This window comes from Sitophilus oryzae, unplaced genomic scaffold (assembly GCF_002938485.1).
Source record: "Sitophilus oryzae breed Bouriz unplaced genomic scaffold, Soryzae_2.0 scaffold_1913_pilon_pilon, whole genome shotgun sequence".
Lineage (NCBI taxonomy): Eukaryota > Metazoa > Arthropoda > Insecta > Coleoptera > Curculionidae > Sitophilus > Sitophilus oryzae.
The window spans coordinates 397,903-412,870 of record NW_022146628.1 but is presented as its reverse complement, the minus strand read 5'-3'; the positions used below and the strand labels follow the sequence as shown (position 1 = coordinate 412,870).

Below are 14,968 nucleotides of genomic sequence, written 5' to 3'. Positions count from 1 at the left end.
GTGATTTTACTTTACTTGATAGGGAAAGGCGTATCGGCAACGCCGCAACAGCACACCGTCGCGCGTCACGTCAGTCGGTCGCATTTCTCTCACTCCGACTTAATAAGATCCCTATGCGATTTACTTCCACACATGTAAATGCCGACCCAAAAGTAACAGAGGCCAGCACGGTATATTTACCTCTGTGTATATTATCAAAATTTGAATTCCATTACATATTTTATAAATGAAGCAAAACTGTTTCTATATTTTTTATAATTCATTAATAGTAAGCTTAATCGAAGATCACTCGTATATTTAAGCTGCTATAATATTATAAATAAAAATATACCGAATATATCTTACCTCCACATGACTAGACAGACTAGGGTGAGACCTATAATTATAATAGCTGCCACACTTGCGCCAATAGCCACTCCTAGTACTTCACCATCAAGCTCACATTGATTTCCATAATAATTTCCGGTGCAACTAAATAAATTTATTGAAAGAAATTAATTAAAAACACTTTAACAGTCATTAAAAGCTCAAACATGCAATAATTATTTATTTTATATTACTTACACGCATACTTCCTGTCCATTTTGGTATTTACATTCGCCTCTGTTATTACAATGAGCAGCGGAACATTGCTCGCAATGTCTGCCAGCTCTGTGCTTATTGTCTGACCAGGGATCTCTTAGTCCGTCATTACATTCGCATTTGAAACTGCCAAAAATATTGACGCACGTTGCTTGAGTATGACAATCGTGAAGCTCGGGTGATGAACATTCGTCCAGATCTATTAAATATATCCAATATTAAATCACCAAATCCTATTTTCTATACCTTCAATGTTTGTTAATTTTACCGAAATTCTGGGATGTCTATTATATACAAACTGAACTAACTATAAAAGGTGAGCCTTAAATAAGTACAAATATTTTCAGGGTTCGTATAAAAAAAATATTTTCCCTTTACTGTTTTTCAAATAAGTCCAAAACAACCGTGTAGTTATTTTACTTTGTAGGTAGTGTTTAACATGTTACCTGTTGTGCCATCTCACATGGAGCGAACCATGTTGGTTGAACAAATACCATGAGTTTATTTGAATATTTTCACATGGGCGCGGATCATCCAACCGGATAATTTCGTCCGATGGCCATTCGTCGAGCCCTTGCTTCGACACTGTGAAACAATGTTCATGTGCCCATGTGAAAATATTCATGTAACCTCATGGAACTCGATCAAACAATTACTACAACTTGCAGATTGCTCCATGTGAAACAGCGCTAAATTTAAAAATAAATTATTTTTGTTTAAATTTTAAGAACCACTAGATTTTTTCTGCGTTTTCATTTCTCGGTAAATTTAATCTACTACATATGTTGTCATATTATCAATATATTATGCATTTTAACTAAAAATTTACAAAAATCTGATTTTTTTCTAAAAAACATATTGTTTGAAATACATTGGTTGTAATAAAAATTTTCAACTACGTGTTTTACCTACAACTTTTAGGGTCTAGTAAATATGCCGAATATGACCTCAATTAAATTTAATTTACACATAACCATACCATTTTCTATCAATTTTTTTTGTGAAAAGTAAAGTCTGTCCGTCTACCCAACAAGTCAGGGAAGAATAATTTTAGCAGATAAGGTTTATATTAGCTAAATAAACCCAATTTATATTCCGACGATCCATATTTTGTCAGGATTTCAGAGTTTTATGGAAACCTTAGATTAGGGTTGCCAACCGTCCTCTATTTCAGAGGACAGTCCTCATTTTGGTCGGACTGTTTTCTGTTCTCTCACATATTGAAAAAGTCCTCTTTTTTCATACCAAATCCAAGATACAGAAAATAATCGTCATTACCAAAATGCTTAATAAAATTGTTAACTTGGCAACAATATGTCTTTCGATACTCCTACTTTTTGTACAGAAAAGAGATACTTATGTACAAGAATTTTTGAAAGCTATCCGTATTTAGCTTTTTTGTGTTTAGAGTAGCTTATATGTTTTGAAATAAAAAGTTTTGTAGAAATTGTTTTCTTATATTCTAACAAGTTTTTAGTATAAATATTTTTAAGAAAGCAAGAATGACCATCAACCGCATAACGTTTGCATAACTTTTGGTAAATTTTTGAATTTGCGTGAGGTGTCAAAAATTTTTCGCCTGCGACGCTTTTTTACTCTCTTCTATATTTTTTTATTTTGAAAGTTTGTAACCCTACCCTAGATACAGGCAGGTGGCGCACCTCATTCGCCTCGGTTGATTATACGAAATCGGAAAGATGCAGAAACAACATATTTTATGGGTATATGCGGGGAGGCAATGTGCACAATTTAAAATTATTTTGAAATATACAGTGTGTTTCAGAACTAAGATCCATACCAAAGTTATATTTTTTCTTATGGAACACCCGGTATTATATTACATTTTTGAATTCCTCGGCGAAAAAAAAGGCATTTTTTATAAAGGTTAAATATGTTTAAAATCATTGGTTTTTGAGATATTTAAAGATATTTAAATTTGCCTTCTACTAGAGAATAGATTATTAACACACTGTACATTACTTTTCAGAATTAATTCTTGTGCTGAATTTAAAGGTAGAGAAATAAACTTCACTGGAAAATGTTATTGCTTCCTTAAATTTATACAGGGGTATCAAAAATTGCTGATCTATTTTAAGGATTTATTTTACATAAAAACTTCGTTATTTCAAATACAACACCCTGTATTTTTTATAATAAATCAAAGCAGATTAAATTGCTCTTTCAAACTGTATTAGGGTTTCCTATACCTATCTAGCTCAGATTTTGAATAAAGAGCAATTTTTCAATAAAATGGTAACCAAGGGGGGTAGTGTCGTCATGGCAAGTTTCTAGTGACAGTTAGTAGCTATTTTTAAAATCAACATTAGTTTATGGGCTTATTTAAATTTATACCAGTTTATTTTATATTTTATTAAATATGTATTTATTATTCTATAAAATATATAAATATATTCTTATAATAAATGACTTTTTTTGGGCCCAAGAATCCAAAAATGAAATAAAATAGCGGCTGTTCCATAAGAAAAAATATAACTTTGGTATGAATCTTAGTTCTGAAACACCCTGTATATTTCAAAATAATTTTAAATTGTGCACATTGCCTCCCCGCATATACCCATAAAATATTTTGTTTCTACATCATTCCGTTTTCGTATAATCAAACGAGATGAATGAGGTGCGCCACCCAGTATATAAAACTTACAAATGTTAGGCAAAGTCGTACTGACCTTGTAAACTAGAAACGGCACCTGGTGGACTATCAACCCAAAGAGCACTATTTCCAACATTGTTACTTCGTCTTTGAATAACACCCAACAAGTGTTTCTGGATGTCTCCCCTTACTGACGGTCTGGAAGTATCGGCGTTATCTTCCAGCTGAAGTGTGATATTAACAAATACTCCCGCTTGACCTTGGGATCTGTCCCCGCGATATATATTGTTTACCTTAGCACCCAAATATTCGTCACTGAATGGTGTCATTGACATGGCCGATTCAAGCTAAAAAAATCAAGTTAATTAGCGTTTCTTGTAACTGAAAATAATTTTAGTTATACAGGGTGAGTCTTAAATATGTGCAAATATTTTTAGGGATAGTATATTTTAACCCCAGAATCACGATTATAACGTTTTTTTTTGCAAAAAAAATTCTTAATTAAAAAACATAATTTGTTGATAATATGGCATCTTGTGTAGTAAATTAAATTTACAAGAAAGAAAATCCAGAAAAGATACAGTGGTCTTCAAAATTTTAGAAAAAAATATTTTTTTAGAAATTTTCAAAGTAAAATAACTCGGTTATTTTGAATTTATTTGAAAAGCGGTAAAGAGAAAATATGTTTCTTTTATCGAGATCTACCAGCCTTGGAAATATTTTCACTTATTTAAGACTCACCCTGTATAATACAATTTCTCTCATTGAAATGAGTTTGTTGACATCAACTGAAGAATAACAACAAAAAAAACGTTTTATATAAAAAAAAGTTTATGACATACTAGATATTTCGAAAATCCCATTCTTAATGGGAATAAGTTCTCCTTTTTTTTCTAAAACCTGTTTTTTTTAAATATACCTATATTTTTTTAAAAGGAAACAATAGTTGGCCATGAGTTATAGCAGCCAATTCTTGTAATTTTTAAACAATTTCACTTAGCCATGGAAACAAGTTCAATCGTCTTTGCTCTCAGAGATGTCAAACTATCTACACTTATCAAACTATCCACACTTTTTAAATAAAAATAAATAAACTTTGTAAATATGAATTTTTCAAATTAAGAAAAGCGGTGTAGGATTATTGGTTCAATTTTTCTTGGCCCTACATTTTCGAGAATACGGTGACCGATGAACGTTACTTGCGCTTTTTAAAAAACGGTTTTCAAGACAAGCTAGAAAAGAAACTTAGAGACTCGCGCTGGTTCCAAAATGAATTTTTAAAAATTATTTATATCATAAATATGCAAACTCAGGGATGGGAAGAGGTGGACCATTTGCTTAGGCCTCCTCGTTCACCTGACCTATCCATTTTAGATGATTTTATACGGTGTGGTTAACAACAAGGTTTACAAAAGAACTTATGAATTAAGAAAAACACCCGAGGAGGCGGTACAAGAGAAGTTTGATAAAGTCGACGAGCCGTTTTGTGAGAAAAGCTTGTAATTCAGTTTTAAAAAGATGCATTTTATGTACTCAAAACAGTGGCGGAGTGTATGTAATAATATCAGCCTTTTAAGTTTTAGTTTGTGTAATGTAAATTGTAAAGAACCGTTTAATTAAATAGTCTGTCCTTTTATGTTATAAATAATAACAGCATAAGAAAACCATACTAACTAACTGAAAGTAGACAAGAAAGAGAAGAATAGGATACAACTCAACGACACGCTTATATCACTGGAAAGCTTTAAAAACTACGATTTTTATGAAGTCATGGCCAACTATGGTTTCCATTTAAAAAAAATATATGTTTGTGTCGTATGCTAAAAAAAGACAGGCTTTAAAAATCAGCGAAGAACACAATCTCATTTAGGATGTGATTATTTCCAATTTTTATTCGAAAACATTTTGTCTAATATAGAATATAATATAATTAGGGACCATTTTTATTATTATAATAGCCGAAATTTCCCTTTTTGAAATATCTAGAAAGCCCTAAACTTTTTCAAAATATGAAAAGCGCATATTTATGACCCCGGAAACATTAAATTCTTTCCCCATAGATACATCCAGTGTGGCCGTAGTTTTAATTCGATCACACGGAACCATATGTATTTCAAACACTATATTATAACGTCTACTTATAGACATATAAAATAAGGGAAAAGTATACATTACCGCTCTTTCAGCTTCATAGGAGAGTTGCCCATAACTTTCACTACTTTTTTCTAGTAGCTCATCCGCCCAAACCACTCTTCTTTCATAGATTTTATCTACTCTAAGAGACAATAAAACTGAAACGATTTTTCTGCAAGGGTCTCTGTGTTTTCTGCGTGCTGTTCCTGGCCTGCAGTGGCAAGCACTAACGCCCAACTCAGTTCTGCAGATCTCATGTTGAGATACGTCACAAGTAGAATCATCTCCGACTATACATGTGTCGATTCTAAAATTCAAACAAATATATTGATTATTTTCTATATGAACTGTTTTTTTAATAATTTAATAAAATTATGAATTTAAGATGACAACAGTGATAAAAAATAGGTACATAAGAATATAACAATAAATTCTAGCATCATGAACACATGATTACATTACAATTAAACTAACTTGCTAACATAATGGAATCCGCCGGTGCTGTCACCATCGGAGAATATCGTAAATAACTAGTATATACAAATACACGGGTTTAAATCGCAAATATACGAAAAATGTATTATATAATTGAGCGTCCGGATTGCACAACGAACAACGACCTTAGCGCGTGGCCGTGGACAGCCCAGTAGGCAAGCAAGACATCGACGCTTTGCTGCGCGCCGATTTAACAAAATAAATAATTTTAAAACTGCCGTCATTTCGTTAGTAATTATCGTATCGTGCTGAGTTTTGCATAGAAATACTCATGAGACTTTAGCGCTTCCAAGAAGTCTAAATAACTGGATTATTTTTTATATTTTTGATTTGTTTACTTTACCGAGCATATAATATATAACTTTGAGATAAAAATCTCTGTTATAAATTTTAAACCTGACAAATATGAATACTATCATTTAATTAGTTATACATTTAGTTACAGCATATTCAAAGTTTAGGTCTATCGGTTTATGCTAGCAGTAATAAAGAGTATATATAAAAAATGGTCAGTAAAACGCTCGCCGTTTTTAGCGCACGTTCAGTTGTGTTTAGTTTTAGCGCTATTTTTACAGAAAATAAATTCTGAACTTTGATTAAATGGCAAGAACATTATCATTGCCAATATCTCCTGGTTGTAATATAGTTCTTTTTTCAAAATATTGCATTTTTTTAGCTTAAAAAAACTTGAATTATGCGGCTTCTTTTGCGAGGGCGACCGGAGCTGCGTTAATGAAGAGATAGCCACAATAGACTGTAATTTTACCTCGTCACGAGATTTTTTGGAAATATTGCACTTCTATTTATCCGGATTTCTACTAACTTTTGACCTTTCTTTTCGGTCGCATTTTCCTCTATTTAATAATAAATAATTTAAAAAACGCACAAGTACTACTGGTAGTAAACAAGCTATGGCAAAAATTTTCTATACTCCGTGTAAACAAAAGACTATCGCAAATACTGTCTTTCGATTGACGTACATAGCCATCTCTTTATTAACGCAGCGCAGGTAGCTCTCGCAAAAAAAGCCGCATAATTAAAGTTTTTTTTAAAGCTAAAACAATGCAATATTTTGAAAAAAAAAACTACATTATAACCAGGAGATATCGGCAATGATAATATTCTTGTCATTTGATCAAAGTTCAGAATTTATTTTCTGTAAAAATAGCGCTAAAACTAAAACCAAAGCTGAACGTGCACTAAAAACGGCGAGCGTTGTACTGACCACTTTTTTATTTATACTCGTTATTACTGCTAGCATAAACCGATAGACCTAAATTTTGAATATGTTGTAACTAAATGTATAACTAATTAAATGACAGTATTCATATTTGTCAGGTTTAAAATTTATAATAGAGATTTTTATCTCAAAGTTATAATATGCTCGGTAATGTTATCAAATCGAAAATATAAAAAATAATCCAGTTATTTAGACTTGTCGGAAGCGCTAAAGACTCATGAGTATTTCTATGCCAAAATCAACACGATACGTTAATTATTAACGAAATGACGGCAGGTTTAAAATTATTTATTTTGTTAAATCGGCGCGCAACGACGCGTCGCTGTCTCGCTTGCCTACTGGGTTGCACGCGGCCACGCGCTAAGGTCGTTGTGCAATCCGGACGCTCAATTATTCTAAAAGTGTTAAGATAATTTATAAAAATTCTAAAAGTAAAAATAAAAAATAAATATTTTGATATCTTCCTAATGCCTACCTTCTACTATAATTTATTATTCCAGCTAAAAAAACTTTTTAGATGAGTTCAACTATGGTAGCGGGCATAGTTTTACGCACCGGTTCTGCTAGTGGCATATATCTTGGGCTATCTCGGCTATGACGAAATTTTTTGAAGGTACATAATTATAATTTTGGAAGATATTGATAAAAAATTTAAGCACTAGTAAAAAAAAACACTATACCATTAATATTTCAAATTATTTTTGATCCCCTCAGAGTATATGTCTATTTAATTTTTTGATTATGTAGTGGGCACTTTGTTTCAGAACACCCAGTTCGAGGTTCATTTTCACTTCATTTTTACTACCCGAAAACACGAACCTTGCACTAGCAAAAAAACTAAAATTCTTAAATATTATGACAAAGCAACGATTTCAATGTTATTTTAACGTGATCAATATGAACTGTAACCGGGACGGCGTGAAATACATAGTGAAAACTTCTGATTTCTGCCATATAGAGTGCTGCGGTCGGAATTTTTTGAAATCCACTGAAATGCACCAAATGCGTAAATATATGCAGTAAAAAATGCTATCTAAAAAACTAAAACTTTAGTTTAATTTTTTTTTGCATGATACTGGAGTATCAGTATCTATGCAGCTTATTATTGCATGCATACTTTATTAAATTAATTGCAGGTGAAACTCTCAAAAATAGTAAACCTTATATAGAGTTTTTTGAACACTGTATCACCATAAGAACAATATTATCGGGTTTGTTATAATAATGCATTGAAACCAAAAAAAGTAAAATAATTTTAATTACCTCACTGGAGGCTGACTTGGTCGAGGTCTTCCATAGCTCGGTCTCCTCTGAGCTGGTTTAACTGATCCCAAATTTGGTTTGCTTGTTTTGTCAGGCTGAACGTATCCAGTTCCTTGTACCACTTGGTTGCTTGAAGCTGCACTAGGCTTGATAGCTAATGTTCCAGTTGGATCAGGATTATCTCCAAATAAGTTTAGATATGTCCTTTTTCCATCGATTGATACAAAGCCTTCGCTTCCGACGGGTGACGTAATTACTTCGCCGTGACCATTAATGTTTTCAATATCAACTAAAAAAAACACAGATTTATATATTTAAGTATTAATAATGTGACAAAAGAGAGTTAACATAGTGTGCTATGTTCATAATGTAGCCATTATAGCGGATATGGAGGATGTATGCAGATACCTTAGACTAAGAGGCAGACAGCTTTATACAGGGTTGTTCACCACATACGACACGGAGTATTGTAGCTAAACAATTAGATTTTTACAAATTGGAAGTTTTGGGTTCGTTGAAGGACTATTAGGGCTACAATTTAAAAATAATTTTACAAGATACAGAGTGTCCCAAATAAATAAAAAATATCAAAGTTGTATTTTTTTAAATGGAACACCCTGTATATTATTACATTTTTAGTTTCTACGATTAAAATAAAAGTAAATTTGGTTAAGGTTTATTACACTTAAACCTTACCGTTTTTGAAATATTTTCAATTTTGTGAAATTGCAGTAAAATTTTTAAGGCTTTATTTCTCCAAAGGTATAAAATTTTTTAATACTAAATATTTACTGAAGTCTATTTATTGATCAGTTATTGTGTTGCAATAATAAAAATAATACTTCCTCATACAGAGTGTCTAAAAATTTATTTTAAATTATTGCTAGCTTTAAACGGCAATAATTTGTTTAATTTAAATGGAACGCTTTGTATATTTTAGGAGAATCAGATGCACAATTTAATTGTCTATCAAATTTTATTATACCACTTTTTACTATCTCTTCAAGTTTTCTTAGAAAATGCATTTTCTTATCATTTAGACCTCATTTATCAATATACCCATGGAATATTGACATCTTAGATTGTTTTTAAAGCAACAAATGTACAAAATGTACAGGCTAGGTTAGGTTATTATCGTTTTTAGCAAAATGATAATATTACTAGCCCATTTGTATGCAAAAAGAAAACTATTTAAATCTTTATAAAAGAGTATACCATTAATTAAATATACCACCATTATTTCCGCTCAAATACTAATTAATTACATACTTAATTATGTTCGTTAATAAATTATTCTAAATAAATGTGGATTTGAATCAATATAATAATAAGTTATGAAAATGAATGTCTCTGTTGTTATAAATAAGTATTTGTCAAAAAATAAAATATCATTTTTAAGGTGTTAATTTTTACCACACTGTCTAATACCCATACAAAATTCAGTTTTTTAATATTTTGAGCAATTATTATTAATCAACGCAAACAGTCAATTAATGTAGTTTGAAAACTGGAATCATATTAATTGGTCCTCTTTAACAAATATTTAAACAGTTTTATTTCTATTTCTTAATGAAATAAACAAACTATATCGACAATATTAGTATCTATATTCTTTAAAAATTTGGTACATCTTTAAAAATAATCTAAAATGTCAGTATTCCATGGGTATATTGATAAGTTTTAAATAACAAGAAAATGCGTTTTCTACGGAAACTTGAAGAGGTAGGTAAAAAATGGCATAATACAATTTGATAGACAATTAAATTGTGCATCTGATTCTCATGAAATATACAGGGTGTTCCGTTTAAATTAACCAAGTTATTGCCGTTTAAAGCTAGTAATTATTTAAAATAAAATTTTAGACACTCTGTATAAGGTAGTATAATTTTTATTATTGCAACACAATAACTAATCAGTAAATAAACTTCAGTAAATATTTAGTAGGTATTAAATACTTTGATACCCTTGGAGAAATGAAGCCTTAAAATTTTGACTGCAATTTCACAAAATTGAAAATATTTCAAAACGCTAAGATTAAAGTGCGGTAAACCTAATCAAATTTACCTTTATTTGAATCGTAGAAACTAAAACTGTAATAATATACAGGGTGTTCCATTTAAAAAAATACAACTTTGATATTTTTTATTTATTTGGGACACTCTGTATCTTGTAAAAATATTTTTAAATTGTAGCTCTAATAGTCCTTCAACGAACCCAAAACTTACAATTTGTAAAAATCTAATCGTTTAGCTACAATACTCCATGTCGTATGTGGTGAACAACCCTGTATACTCCCCGGCACAAAATGTTTTTTTTTGCAATAAATTCAAAACACCCTGTGGAATAAAATGAGACGGGCATTTTGGATAAAAAATGCTTTCCTGTAATCCTAGATGTATTCCTAACATTTGATTTTTTGAATTATCCCATTATCTCTATTATTTTATGAGCTACACATTTTTAAGTAAAGTATTCATTTCAGAAATTCTTTTATTGACAAAAACAATAATTTTATAATTTTAATAGAGTGTATGTATCCACCTCTCGCAGCGATAACAGCTCGAGGTCTTCGTCGTATCGAAAAGTAAGGGTAGATATTCTTTCTTCAAGTCAAGGTGTAGAGCAAGAAAACCCTTTACAAGACCTAAGGCTAGCATTAATGGAGGAATCTCCGTTAATGCTAGCCATAGCTCTTGTAAAGTGTGGGGTAGAATAGAACGACGAACAGCTCTTTTAAGTTCATCACACAAATACATGTTCGATTGGATTGAGGTCGGGACTACAAGGAGGCCGTTCCAATCTTCGTAGCCCAGCCTCATCTACGCATCCGTTAACTACTCGTACTCTTAACGCGTTACCCCGCCAACGTGAGGCCTGGCATTATCATCCATCTGTATAATCTGATTTCCAATGAAAGGAGCAAATGGAACGCCAACTTCTTGGAAGACATCCTCAATTCAAAAAATTCAAAAAACGAAATATTAGGAATTAATTACAAGAAAAGATTACAGGAAAGTGTTTTTCATCCAAAATGCCAGCTCCATTTTTTCCACAGGTTGTTTTGAATGTGTTGCAAAAAATGAAGTTTTGATTTACCCCGGTATAAACCCACCTAACCTAAATCTATAAGCCATTAAGATAATAAAAAAATAATGGCAACAAATTTATCTACAAAATAATACCATAATCATAAAAATCGGATTACAAATTCAAAAATTACGAAACATCAAATTTAGTTAAATTTTAGGGTGGCGGAATTTTGTACTGGGGAGTTTATATTCAAGTTAGCTGATAAATAAAGATGATTAGTTTTACAGAAACAAAAAACGCTTTTTTCTCAAACGCTTAACTTTTGTCAAAGACTCGGTAAGATGCAAACTAGTAGTAGAAAACAAATTTATTGAGCGAGTAACGCAGTTAGATAATATAACTTAAGTGCAACACGAAACATTAAAGTTTTGATTATTCCGATAAGTAGGGTTATTAGTGTTTTCAATAGTTTACCCACTAATGTAACATATGAGAAGCGCCCAAATATGTTTATACAGAATCTAAAAGAATATATCAAATAAATGTCTAAGTTAATTTAAGATAGTTAAGCCATGTTCCATTCTGTTATTACTAAAATATCAAACATTGTCATATTATATTCATAGTTAGTTAGACATAGTATTTATAGAGATAGTTGTGTTCTTCTCTTGATAGGAGTGTAAAGAAAGGGAATTGGAAAAATAAAGGATATTGTGCATTAATAACTTAGATATCAAAAATGCTTTCAATACTGCAAGCTCCCCATCTTGCAACCTTATACGAGTCTTGGAGAGAAAAGATTTCCCAGTATATCTGAAAAATATTGTAAATAGGCTATCTTGCAGAAAGAAAGATATTCTATCTAACGTATGAAAGAACAAAAACGCATGACATTACAATGGGAGTTTCCAAAGGATTGGTTCTAGGACCGTTGTGGCAACGGCAAGTAAAACAAAACCAGTGGAGATTGAAGTAAACAATAGTTTGGATAGAATACACCGGTGCGGTGGCTGAAGACTGAGAAATTTGCAACTATATATATATAAACGGGATTTGGTTTAAGTATTTAATACTCATTTCCAACTACAGCCTATTGCTGCCTTCCCGTTATCCTACGCCACACATCTCGATTTAGAGCGTCATCAGCTTCTAGGTTACGAGCTTCCATTGCTTCCGTAACCGTTCCGTTCCAGGATTTTCTAGGTCTACCTCTCTTTCTTCTGCCCTGGGGAGCCCATTGAAAAACTCTTTTTGGCCACCTGTTCTCCGGCATACGCAGAACATGTCCAAACCATTTTAAGCTGGATTTCGGTTTCCTCCGATGCATTCATGGTACGCCTGACCTCGATGTTTGTCTTTTTTCCATCCTAGATATGCCTGCACTTCTTCTAAGGTAGTCCATTTCAACAACTTGGATTTTGCGCTTCGCGTCTGCACTCAGAGTCCATAGCTCTGAACCAGTTTCGGTCCCACCAGAGGCTGTTAAGACATCCAATAACTTGTTTGCTCTTCTGAATTCGGGTTTGTATTTCTACTTTGCCCAAACCCTCGTTGTTGATAGTAGCACCCAGGTATTTAAATTTGTCTACTTGTTGAATCTGGACGTTATCATTAATGAAGACTTCAAAACAAGCGTTGGAATTGACAGCTAAGTATTCGGTCTTCTTTAGACTAACCTGAAGTCCCCATTTGTTGTATACTTGATAAAGCCTCTTAGTCATGAACTCTAGATCGTATGAGTCCTGCGCAATCACGACCTGATCGTCTGCAAAGCTCAGGGTAAATAGTGTGTTGTCCCCAATGGGTATTCCCATACCTTGATATTTCGTCTTCCATTCCCTAAGGGCTAATTCGACGTAAGCGTTGAAGATCAGAGGAGATAAGCTGCATCCTTGTCGCAACCCTTTTGTGGTGTTAATTGGATTAGATAGCCTGTGTCCTATCTTAACGTACGATTCATTTTCTTTATATAGCTATTTTATTATCTTAAGCAAAGGTCTATCTACTTCTAAGATATTCAATACTTCCCATATCTTGCTGCGGGGAATAGAGTCGTACGCTTTCTCCAAATCAATAAATGCTAGATGGACTTCTTGATCTACTGCTATCTTTTTTTCCATCACCTGCTGCAGGACAAAAAGGTTATCTGTGAAAGATTTCCCCGGTGTGAATCCGCTTTGGTCTTCCGAGATTTGTCACCAATACTGTCCCTGAGCCTACCCTGTAGCACCTTTCCAAAAAGTCTGCTGACCGAACTGTTAATGCTCTATAACAAGTGGGGTCGTTACGATTTCCCTTTTTAAAGATGGACACTATGTGAGCCACCGCCATTCTCGGGGTAGTTTACTTTGCAGGCAGCACTGGTTAAATAGCTCTGCCAGACGCCAGCGCAGTCTTTGGGTTCCACACTTTAACAATTCCGCTACAATATTACCAGGACCTGGTGACCGTCCATTTTTCATTCTTTTGAGACTTTGATGTACTTCTCCTTCGCTTATCATTAAAGTGCCTGCAAGGTTGTTCTCATCTTCTACTGCTTGGAATTCTGGTCGGTTTTCTGTCAATAATTCTGCATAGTAGTTGCGCCATTTTTCTATATCCATTCTATTCAAGAGCTTGTCCGTTTGATTGGTTTTCATTTGTCGGATTGTTCTCCATACCTCAGTACTCCGTGCGCCCCCTATTAGGCTTTCCACTTGCTGGCACCTTCTTTCCCAAATATCTGTTTTTCCTACCTTAATGGCGGCTCGTACCTCTCTATTTTTTTGCTTGTAATGACTCCAGTTAGTATCTGTTCGGTCTGAGAGCCATCTTTGATAGAATTTTTGTTTGTCATTGATTAAGGCCTTTATGCTGTCAGTTATCCAAGCTGGTTCATCTTTTTTTTTTCTGCATGTTCAGTTCACCTAAAACTTCGAAAGCTACTTTTTTAATTAGGGTTTTTAGGTTGGTATACTCTAGTTCTACATTGTTACAGGCTTTCACTTCCTCTAGGGCTGCATCTAATCTTCTCTGGTATAACCATTTAATACTGGCATCGTGTAGTAAATGAAGCTTGTACTTAATACGCTCAGATTCTTCAATTTCCAGTTCTTGTGATGTTGTGTATTCTATACTTTTGGCTCTGCTCTGGAAAGGTACTACTAATTCTGCAACGACCAGACGGTGGTCAGATCCACAATTTGCTCCTCTCTTAACTCTACAGTCTTTGAATTTGAGTTTCAATATTTGTTTCGCAATCATATAATCAACTAACAGTCCATAAAACAGAGACCGAGATACCGATAACGGATAAGCGATCTTTTACGTATCCAAGTATTGTATTGGATGGGACGGAAGTCAAATGGTCCCAAAGCCTCAGGTGTCTGGGAGTGCAAATTGAGAAAAAACTGAGCTTCAAAGAACATATACTGCAGTAGTAGTAAAGGCACGAACAATAGTAGCTTAATTAACAAGATTAATGCCAAACATCCGGGCTCCAAGACAGGAGAAAAGGATACTTTTAAATGAAGTGGTCCACGCCAGTATTTTGTACGCCGCTCCAATATGGACAAAGGCACTGGAGGTTAAAAAAGAAAAACTGAAAATTCTATCAGTTAAGCGAATGAGCGCAT

The 14,968-nt window shown here is 33.1% G+C and overlaps 1 protein-coding gene across 1 annotated transcript in view; it reads right to left on the bottom strand.

Annotated features, from left to right (window-relative positions):
• Positions 1–14,968, bottom strand: part of LOC115883483 — a 129,376-nt gene that overhangs the window by 12,584 nt on the left and 101,824 nt on the right. The window contains exons 10-14 of the mRNA XM_030901847.1: positions 8,325–8,613; positions 5,369–5,633; positions 3,270–3,540; positions 565–781; positions 346–471 (exon numbers count right to left, since the gene is read on the bottom strand). Of these exons, the coding sequence (XP_030757707.1) occupies positions 346–471; positions 565–781; positions 3,270–3,540; positions 5,369–5,633; positions 8,325–8,613 (1,168 nt within the window). The remainder of the gene's footprint in view (positions 1–345; positions 472–564; positions 782–3,269; positions 3,541–5,368; positions 5,634–8,324; positions 8,614–14,968) is intronic.